Source organism: Athene cunicularia, assembly GCF_003259725.1.
Source record: "Athene cunicularia isolate RWA chromosome 4 unlocalized genomic scaffold, athCun1 chr4_part1, whole genome shotgun sequence".
Lineage (NCBI taxonomy): Eukaryota > Metazoa > Chordata > Aves > Strigiformes > Strigidae > Athene > Athene cunicularia.
In genome coordinates this window covers 35,013,873-35,023,849 of record NW_020799098.1, presented here as the reverse complement: position 1 = coordinate 35,023,849, position 9,977 = coordinate 35,013,873, and the positions used below count along the sequence as shown (strand labels likewise).

At 37.9% G+C, this 9,977-nt stretch overlaps 1 protein-coding gene across 5 annotated transcripts in view; it reads left to right on the top strand.

The window, feature by feature from the left end:
• Positions 1–9,977, top strand: part of STOX2 (storkhead box 2) — a 78,958-nt gene extending 68,981 nt beyond the window's left edge. For all 5 annotated transcript variants that reach the window (XM_026847012.1, XM_026847015.1, XM_026847016.1 and 2 more), the window contains exon 4: positions 4,222–9,977. In XM_026847012.1, coding sequence (XP_026702813.1) covers positions 4,222–4,417 — 196 coding nt within the window. In that variant the 3' untranslated portion in view covers positions 4,418–9,977. The remainder of the gene's footprint in view (positions 1–4,221) is intronic.

Below are 9,977 nucleotides of genomic sequence, written 5' to 3'. Positions count from 1 at the left end.
ATTTCATCTGCAGGCTACCCCCCCCTTCCCTTTCTCTCTAAGATACCATCAACAAGACTGATTGGAAGACTAGACTTGACTAGGTGGAATAATCCTTGGCTCAGATGAAAAAACATACAAGCAAACAAAAGTGATTTTTTGGGGTTTGGGCTTTTTTGTTTGTTTTCTTCAAAAATTTTTGAAGTGTATCTATCACCATTCCAAACTGGTGAGACTGGAACAGCCACTCCCCCCACAAGGCTGAAAGTGCTCAGGGTGTTTGACTTCAGAGGTGACCCAGCACTGCATCAGTAGAGAGAGAGGTGCCTTGCCTAATACACTTGGGAAAAGTTTGCGTGTGGTGGTGCTGGTTAGTCATTTCCATTCCAGGGATCTCGGACATCATGGAAGTCTCAGTGTGCTAGGAGTCTTGCAGGCATAGGGATGAGAGAGTTGCTGGTGTGTTCCCTGACCTGGAGATTTCAGAGGCTCATTTCCAGGTTAAGAATCCTTCACTCAGCCTTCTCCCTTCTCTCTCTGACCTTTGACAGTCCTAGGTCCCTGCTGGAATGGACCTTGGCTGGTTTTGTTTGCCCTGGATAGCAACCCATCAGAGTTCAGAACAGTGACTCTAAGAACACAGAAATAATTTACAGTAGTAGTTTTCTTATAGTGTCTTCCTTGAGCTTAAATTATTTATTGCCTGTGTTTAAAAATAAAACCTCCAAGACTCGATTTGTATTAGGTGAAAGAAAATGGGGTGTTGGTTTGTCATTTTTTTTCCCCCGTAAAAGGTGTTCTTATTCCTTAGAATTACATTTTTTTTTTTTTTAATCTATAGCAAAGGCTCTCAGAAAGGCATGTGAAGGATTTCCTGCTTCTACACAGGACTAAATTTCATTTTCAGTTAAAGTCATGTCTCTCTGGAATAAATTCCTTTGGATTTGATGGCTACTCCCACTTGATGTTAATGACAAGGCAGCAATTATTGGGCCTGTTGGAGCATGCAGTGATTACTAAACTAGAGCAGGCTTTTAACATATGTATAATTTTTCTGAGTAAAAAATTTGAAAAATAATTTGAGTAAATTGTACCACTTACACTGAGTCCAGCTTAAAAAAGAAACTTAAGGTTTTGAATTTGATCCTGTTGTTGATTGTTCTGCAGATGCTTGGCATCTTTCTCACACACAATTGTTGTATGAGGCTATTTGCACTGTTCTTTGTTAAATGTAATCTCTTCTTCTAGTTGAAGTGCTAGACTTGCAGTCAGTTTTTGTGGGGGAATATAGGGTGGTGGTTGCTTCTTGCTCAGACTCTCACCTCACAGAGTGCATTTCACCTCCAGGATAGGATGTCAGCTGGATAAAAATTGGTTCTTAAGACTACTATTTTGCTAGCTGTATATCAAGCTTGTGTTTCTGGTTAATGCAAAGGCAGACTTTCCTTCCCTAATTATTTACACAAAAGCTAAAATTTCTGTTGATGTTAATCTTAAACTTAGCTAGCAAGAAAAGAGAATATGGCGAGCATACTGCATTTAGTGCTGCTATACCACTTTGTTTAGATCAAAAGGGAAACAGATAAGCAGCTTTTCATAATGATTGTATTCCACACATCCCTTTTTTTAAAAAAAAACCTTATTAACAAATGTCTTCTTTTTTTTTTTTTTTTTTTTTTTTTTTTTTTTTTTTTTGGCAAGGCCACATAAAGTAAGCTTTTTTAAAAAAAAAAAAGTCAACATTCCATAAAGTTTTTATGTGTATTTGTTTTGTAATACCAGGACCAGTATATAGTCTGGATATTTCAAAGGCTTTTTAATGAGTTTTGCTTCAAGATGATTAAATTGGATGATTTTGCTGAGTTTTGGTATAAATCTATAAAAATAAATTGAGCTGAGGGTGAATTTAGCCCTTTGGCTTAATTACCATGCTGTTACTACTTTCCTGCCTTATAACAAAAAATGTACTCCACAGCCTTTTTCCAGGAAATACAGAGAAAAACATCCACCATCCATCTGGTAAGATTCACCTAGATCTGTCAGTGTCCGTTAGCAGATGCCTAGGGAAGAGTATTAGAACAAGACGTGCATGTAGTGATATTCCTCAGGTATACTCTTCTAGCCTCCACTGAGGTTGTAACTCTCGACTTCATGAGGTGTGATGGTATCTTTTCATTTAAATTGAAGTGTGTGGTGTTGCTTGGGGAATCAAGATGAACAATTCCACACTGTGAAACAAAAAGTATATTTTTAAAGTGTGGCAAATTGAAAAAGGGGCATTTAAAAAAAACCCACAGGATGTAGTTAGAGATTTGCAGTGGTCATTTGACTTGAAAAGTAATTTGTGTACAAAATTTGTGAACACATCACCATTGGGAAAGCAGTGTCACAGTATTTTGTTCATTGCTTTTATGCAAATTGTATATAGTAAATGTTAGCTGTCAATAATAATTTTATTCCTTTATTTTTATAGCTTATATAATACTGCTGTTCTTTTGTCACCTAGAGGAAGAGCTAATTTTGGCATTACTCTGCATGGAAAATTCTCACTAGTCTTTGTGTATACATGTTGTAATGGTCAGGTTGTAATATCAGAACTGAAAATGTTTGAAGATCTGGAATTGGCGATCCCATAAAGAATGATACAATTACCGAATAATATCTGGAAAACAAAGGTTGCATCTATTTTCATTAAAAAGCAGAGGGAGAGGAATCAAGAAATGAACAACAGAAGTGCACCATACCTCATTGCAGCTCTTACTGTGTGCCTCACCCGTCATAGCTATTAGGAACTACTGACAATAAGGTGATAATTGGCAGATGATGATCAGTACCATTTCAATCAATTTAAAAGATTTATGCAAGTTTCCTAACAACATTGATTTTTCAGATTCAGTCAGTTTAAGATGATTTAAATCTGCCCTACAACTAAACAGTGTTTCTTCCTTCCCATGCCATGCACTGACACAGTTCTCCCCTGCCACATCCAAAACTCTATATTCCTACTCTTCCCCTGATGCTAGCACTAATCTTTTTTTTTTTTTTTTTTTTTTTTAGAGCGGTCCCTGATGTGGCTGGCTGCAAGGCTCAGCATCAGGGAAGCAGCAGGAACATGTGGCAGGGTCAGGTCCACACAAGGCAGGCAAGAGCTGCCCCTTTCAGTAGCAGGTAAATTTAGGTTGGCTTTAAACCGACTATGCAACTCTGTCATTAGTATCTTTGTTTCTAGCTCTTATTCAACAAACCCATTCAGTCCTCTAGATGTCCTCTGTAAACATAGCCAGTGGTGATGTCATTTTGCAAAGAAGTAGGGATGCAGGTGAAGGGTACATAACCAGGGGCCACATGGCTGTTTGAAAACCCAAACCTCTGTCTGCACATGAACACATTCGGAAATCAAAAATTATTAAGAGCGGAAAAAGAACAAAATGAGTAATAGTAGTAAAACTAGCCTTAGCGTATCTTGGCTGAGTTTTTTTAAATCTGTAGACTAAAACACAGGCTCATCTGTGTTTGTATTTAGATGTGTCATTGAAAGGCTTAGTCTTTAGAAGTTCTTGGTGTCCTGTCACTGCCATGGATAAACAATACATTAGAACTAAATGAATGTTGTCCGTTTTATGAATAAAATAGCAGCACTAGTTGTTCAGGGTGTGATCACAGACCAGGCAGTTAAGATTACTCAGTGTCTTGAAAGTTGCAGTTGTCTCAGCTGCAAAGCTAAATTGAAGCATTGTGTTTAGAAGCATTGTGGGTTTTATGTAAAGTAGCGTTTTGAGTTAATATTTTGTGTACAAAGGCACAGGTAGAAGAGGAGATAACAGAGGAAGCTGTGTTACATGGTTACTATTCTAGTCAGCAGAGCTGATTTGATGGAGTTACTTTGTGCAAAAAAGCACCAGTCAGGAAATAAAATTAGTATGTTCCACGTGCAAGATGGAAGCTGTTTCCTTGAGTGAAAAATCCAGATGCTTGATACTGGTTCAGTTTACAGTTTGTGTGACAGCTTCAGCTCTGCTTAGTGCTATACCTGTGTTACAGTATGGTGGCTGCTGAGTACCTCTGGAATCTGTTTTGGAGGAACATGTGTATACCGTCAAAATTAGATGGTTCATCGATGTGACATTACATACAAACACAGGAAGCCTGTTATAAAACACTCTATTCTCCTTTCCTGTCTGGTTGATAGATACATAGGCATGTCACATATGAGTGTGTATATATATTTCTTTTCCATTCTAGTACTCGTGAGAGCCTGGCATCCAATACTTCAAGTATTGTTGAAAGCAACAGACGTCAGAACCCTGCTCTGAGCCCTGCACATGGTGGCGCAGGCCCAACGTTCAACTTCCGAGCCACTGCAGACCCGCCAGCCAGTGAAGCTGAGAAACTGCAGAAACCTGCTAACTGCCTGCAAGCTTCTGTCACTAGTGTCTGATAGTCATCCTGCCTCGGATCGTCTGTCTCATCCTATACAGCAAAGTTTACGACACTGGGACTGATGTTTACATCTTTGGGGAAAAAATTAAAAAGCATCTCAACCACAGTTTTAGTGTTTACTTAAACTGTGCTGCTATGTAGACTAGGGGCAACAAAGAAATCTTTATTTCAAGGTATTGCTTTTCACATTTGCGGCTCTGTAGCGACAGAATAGCAGTAGGGATAATATGTACACTTTTTGCTTCACTTATTGTAACTGAGCACATATATGAAAGTCTAGACACTGTAAGTGTAATCTGCATTTTCAATGTCCATGCAGTTGCCAACTTCATTTTAAAAAATGCCACAGATGTGTGATGCCCCTGGTCAGAGGCAAAACTCTGCTGCAGAGTTGATCGTTTTTACTTCAAAAACTGAGCCACTGCTGAAAGTAACCAGCCAGGATCACCATGAGGAAAAACAATGCCAAACATGATAAGTGATGACCTCAGCTCTATCTGTGAATTATTAATACTAATCAGTCATTTTCACTGTGCTTTTTTGTGACACAATTTTGCAAATACCCATTTAAGCGAGTAAAAAGAGGTTGGGGTTTGTTTTGGTTTATTTTTTCAAAGTATGGAGGGTGGGAAGGGAGGTGGCTTCTCCTTTTGTGTTTCAAAAGTATGAGAGAATTTTACTTACTGAGACTTGCTACTTGACCTTCCATAGTCACAAGTGAGGAGGTGAGCCTTTGTGTAGAGGGGGGGAGTGGGGAGGGAAGGGAAAGTTATAACTGTCATGGAGCCACAGCATGGAGTGACACAAAATATAACAAATGTCTTCAGTATAAATCAAGTATTTTAAAAAGATAATCTAATTCTTGTGTCACTTCTGGTATTGCAACTTGCCATTAATATAGGAATCAGGATAACTAATTTCTTGGAACAAAAATATTCTTTATGATATAAATGACAAGTATGGCCTGAAGAATTGATTTCTTTCTAGTGGAAGGACATAAATCTATTTTATGTAGCTTATTAAATAGAGTGCCTAAATTAGGCTATTAAAAATAGCGTACATTGTAGTGATTATCAGAGAACAAAATTTAGAGAATTATAAACTTCTGGCCTTTTTATTCAGTGGATGTTATTTGCAATTTAGCATTTTATGGACATGTCTAGTTTTTAGAAATTAAATGTGTCCACATGGTTGGCAGTAGAAATCTGAATTCTGTAGGTATGGTATATCCTAATTGCTTTCCCCTAAACTGTTACTCCAAAGTAATTAGTACTGTGCTAATTACTGCAGAGTAACTTCTAAGGATAGTTAAACTCCAAGAGTAATTTTTAGGTATAGGGCCACATTCTGCTCTGTTACTCATGCAGCCTGGTAGCACAACAAACTGACTCCAAATTTAACTTTATTTTTCTCCCCCCCCACCCCAAACAGATGAATTGGTGGAAGAAAAACAGAGATACTAAAATGTTCAACAGCCCAAATTGTTGCATAGAAAAGGGACATTTACATTGTCTAGCTCTTGTAGTACACAGATATGAAACCCAACTGTACATACTAAAACCCAGTATGTTTGTCAGGTTCTGGTGACATGTATTACTCGTACACAAAGTCATTTGAGCTTCACTCATGTTCTCTATTGTCATCAGAAGTCTTTACTGAAGATTCAGCCTTATGTTACACAGTTGGATATAATTCATCTACTTACAAAACAGCTCTCTAACTCTGGACACAATCAGTTTCCAGTTCTCTCAAGAACACCCAATCAATGCACAGGTCTGTTTTCCTTGGTTTCAGTGTATAATTTCCATTTCATAGGAGCAATAAGACCTTTCAGTGCACATAAAGGAAATTATTGTGCTTTTGGTTGGTTATCAAAGTCACTTGGCCTTTAGCCTTCTGCCTTATCATACCTTCCAAGATGTGTTCTAATTACCATATAATGCTTTGCATGATGCATCTTATTATTCAGTATGTAACTCCAGCCGTACTTATTCCATGCAAACTGTAGAGTCAGAGTTTTTGTGGGGAATTGTCATATACTATGCAGTGGCTGACTGTGATTTTGTTTCTGAGATGAGCTCTGACATCAGTAGTATGTATCAATTCAGTAAATAAAAATGTCAAAACGATAAAATTTACAGTGATGATCTGAAGTACTAACGGCAGTATTAAAATGTGAACAGCAAAAACAAATTTCACCTTTGGGGGAAATACTTGTTTGTCAAACAAATCAGAATTTATGCAGGCAGCTGGTTGTACAGAAGACATAATTCCAACAAAATATGATAGTACATACCTATAAACTGTATAGTATGTTATTTCCTAAAGTTCCCAGAGACCAGCAGACAACCTAAATGTCATATTAATGTTGACATGGCACTGTACCAATATTAATGTGACTCTTGGAATATGGAATGTAAACAGAAGTTTCAAATAGAAACGTTCTAATCTTGATTTTTTTTTTTTTCTTTTAAAAATCAACAATGGAATATAAGGAAATTCCATCTTGAGGTTCTGGTAACAAAACCACAAGAGTGGAGCTTGAGTGCTTTATGTCACCCTAATCCATTGATGAAATCATAGCCTTGTATTACATGGTTGCTTATCTATCATTCTTCTAATGTATCAATTTAAGGTTTACAGAGTTAGATTAGGTTGAATCTGTGTTGTGTTCAACTGTAAAGGGTCAACACAAATCTGTCGGCATTTTGCACACTTAATATGTATTATTATAATACAACATGTTACTTTTATGGTAATTTTTTTTACACATATAACTACCTCCATGAATTTGATGAAATGCAGCAACATGAAAAGTGTATTGTACAAAGCAAGGTTAAAAACTTTGAAGCATTAGGTCATGGCATTCTCTTGTGTGTCAATGCTTGCGTATGAAGTCATCATGTTTCCATTGCCACAATTTCCTTCTACAATATTAAAAAAATCTGGCTTTCAGATTAGTCACTTAAAGACTTTGACAAGGCTGCATAATTGGGATAAAAGTGAAAGGGAGGCTGAAGCCTTCCATCTTCTCCCCAGTTACTGCTAAAATTTCTGCCTGGTAGAACTTGAAAATGTATTTGTAATTTAGCAAATTAGGAACATCTACAGTCTGTGAAATATGATTGACAGTTTGGGGTTTAACAGAAGACACTCTGGGTATTTTCTTGGCAGCCTTCAAATACTTTGGGCCCTATTCTGCCTCCATCTTTGTCAACATTTCAGGTCGTGGTTTCTCTGAACTGGCAAGGGTGTTAAAACAGCTCTTCCTTTAATGATACACACTCTGTTCTCCAGATTGTGTGCATCTGAAACACTTGCTCCTGTAGAAATTACCAACAGCCTTTAATTGACTTTACTGGGAGCAGTATTAGGGTCCGTATTCAAGGTATATGCCTATTGTTCAAAGAACATGGGCGAGATTCCAAGAAAAATGAAGCTGGCATTTGAAAAGTAGCCAGCTGCAACAAGCCACCTTTCAAGAGGGAAGAAAGAAAGATTCTTCCAAAAACCAAAGGAAGAAAGTGGCCGTTGAACTGAAGCAGATCACATTTATATACCAATCCTGATTTATGAACACCTCTTTCAGGAAACCTAGTTATCACTATCCTGATGCAAATTGAGATACAATCATCAGTTGAGCTAATTTTGCCATATTAAGTATTTCAGTTAAAAATTATAAGAAATCATTAGTCATTTGACTCCTTGCACCACTGTTAAGATGTCCGTTATATGCAAAACAACGTTCCCTCAACTTAAAAAAGTAAAATGTACTGGAAAACAAATATTTTAATGAAAACCATGGCATAGGTGCTTGCCAGCAGTAGTCATTTTTAGAAAAGAGAACAAGCAAACCAGTATTCAGGGCCCATCATAAACATGGATAATACTTTGCACTTAAATCTCGCCTTTTTGCCTGAGGGCCTTGAAGCACTTGACGCGGTACCAGCTAAGCCTCGAGAGCCTGTGAGGTAGGCAGAGTTCACTGATCCTGCTTCGTGTCCAGGCACATTGGAAAAAACGAAGGATAAGAGTCTGCAGACTAATTGATTAACCAGTTGCTTTCTTAAAGTTACTGGAATAAATTTAATAGCTAACCAAAGTGTGCCATGTTTATACTCTGAAGTTACTCTTTTGATGCGTTCCGTTTGTTTAAATAAGAGAGAAACTCCTTTGTGGTCCTGCAGAGCCTCTTGGATTAGCAGTGCCAAAACCAACCCAAGTTTTCAGTCATACGAGTACTGCTAGCAGTGGTTTTAGAAACAGTTATTTTAATTAAAAATTTGTTTTTCAAATACATTTTGCAGAGCTTTTCCCAACATAATTGCTCAAATGGTTGTGATGAGAAAGCAAATAGCACTCCTAATCTGGTGTCATGCCCACAGTTTACAATTCTCTTTGCTCTTCTGAAGAAATCTGTACAGTATTAGAGAGAAAAGTTCTATTTTTTACGAAATTCTTAAAAAAAAAAAGGTATATCTCTAAAATGTTCCCCCCAGCATAAGTAAAGTGCATCATTACTGCATGAGAAGCATGCAGTGGACCCACCGAAAGCCACGCTGGTGCTAGAAGAAAATGGGACTATCACGCTTCTTTTATAGCAGCGCTCTAAACGTTGGTTTCAGTTATGTGGGTGTAAATCTGGCGTAACTCCCCTGATCTCCTGTGGATCTGATGGAGATGGGAATGGGTCGTTAACTCCATTGAAGCTCAGTTCTGAGCTGAGGGTTTCCGTGTTCTTCCCCCCGCCCCGAGACACTAAATGCAGAGAAGGAGCAGAAGGCCACGCGCACGCACCTGGCTCTGGAGGGGCAGCCTGGTTTGAATCCTTGGTGAAACGCACAGCCGGGATGCCTGCGACAGCCGCCACGCGTTCCCCACCTCGGAAGGGTGATTTTCCGTGCGGTACGCTGCCCTTGTGTGGTATAGCAGTTAGAGCCGCCCAAAGGATACACACCCAGAAGTATGAAAGGGCCCTTGGAATAATTGGCACAGATGTTACTTTTATAGGTGGAGGAGACTTAAGTTTAAAGGGATCACAATTCTGCAGGTAATTTTCTGTGAGTGACTGAATGTGGCTGTTGCATTAGGTTTAAATGAATTAATAAATGCAAGTGGGACTTACTGTATGTTAGAAGGGAGTTTTGCAGCCAAGACTGCCTTGTATAAATGTGTTTGCACTGAAAAAAAAATTTTAAAATTACTTGGTCTCTGGTTGCTGTAAAGGTCATCCAAGATGGATGTTCTGTTTATATTGTATAGTATTTCATATGAAATAATTGCAGTTCATGAAATGTCTTCCCTAACGTTACTGATTTATAACAGCACATTTGTAACATGGTTTTTATTGTGTCGGTGTACCATATTGTAAATGATGATTACTTGTCATGCTTAGTATAATAATTTAAAGGAAAAAAAAGGACAGGGATTTTTGTAAGTCTATATTTGAAAGTCCCTCCATATGGTAATATTGTGTTCATGTTGTTTATGTAGTGTTGTGTGAAATATCCATTTTGGATTGTGTTACTTTTTAAAATATTAAATAACATTTGGTTATA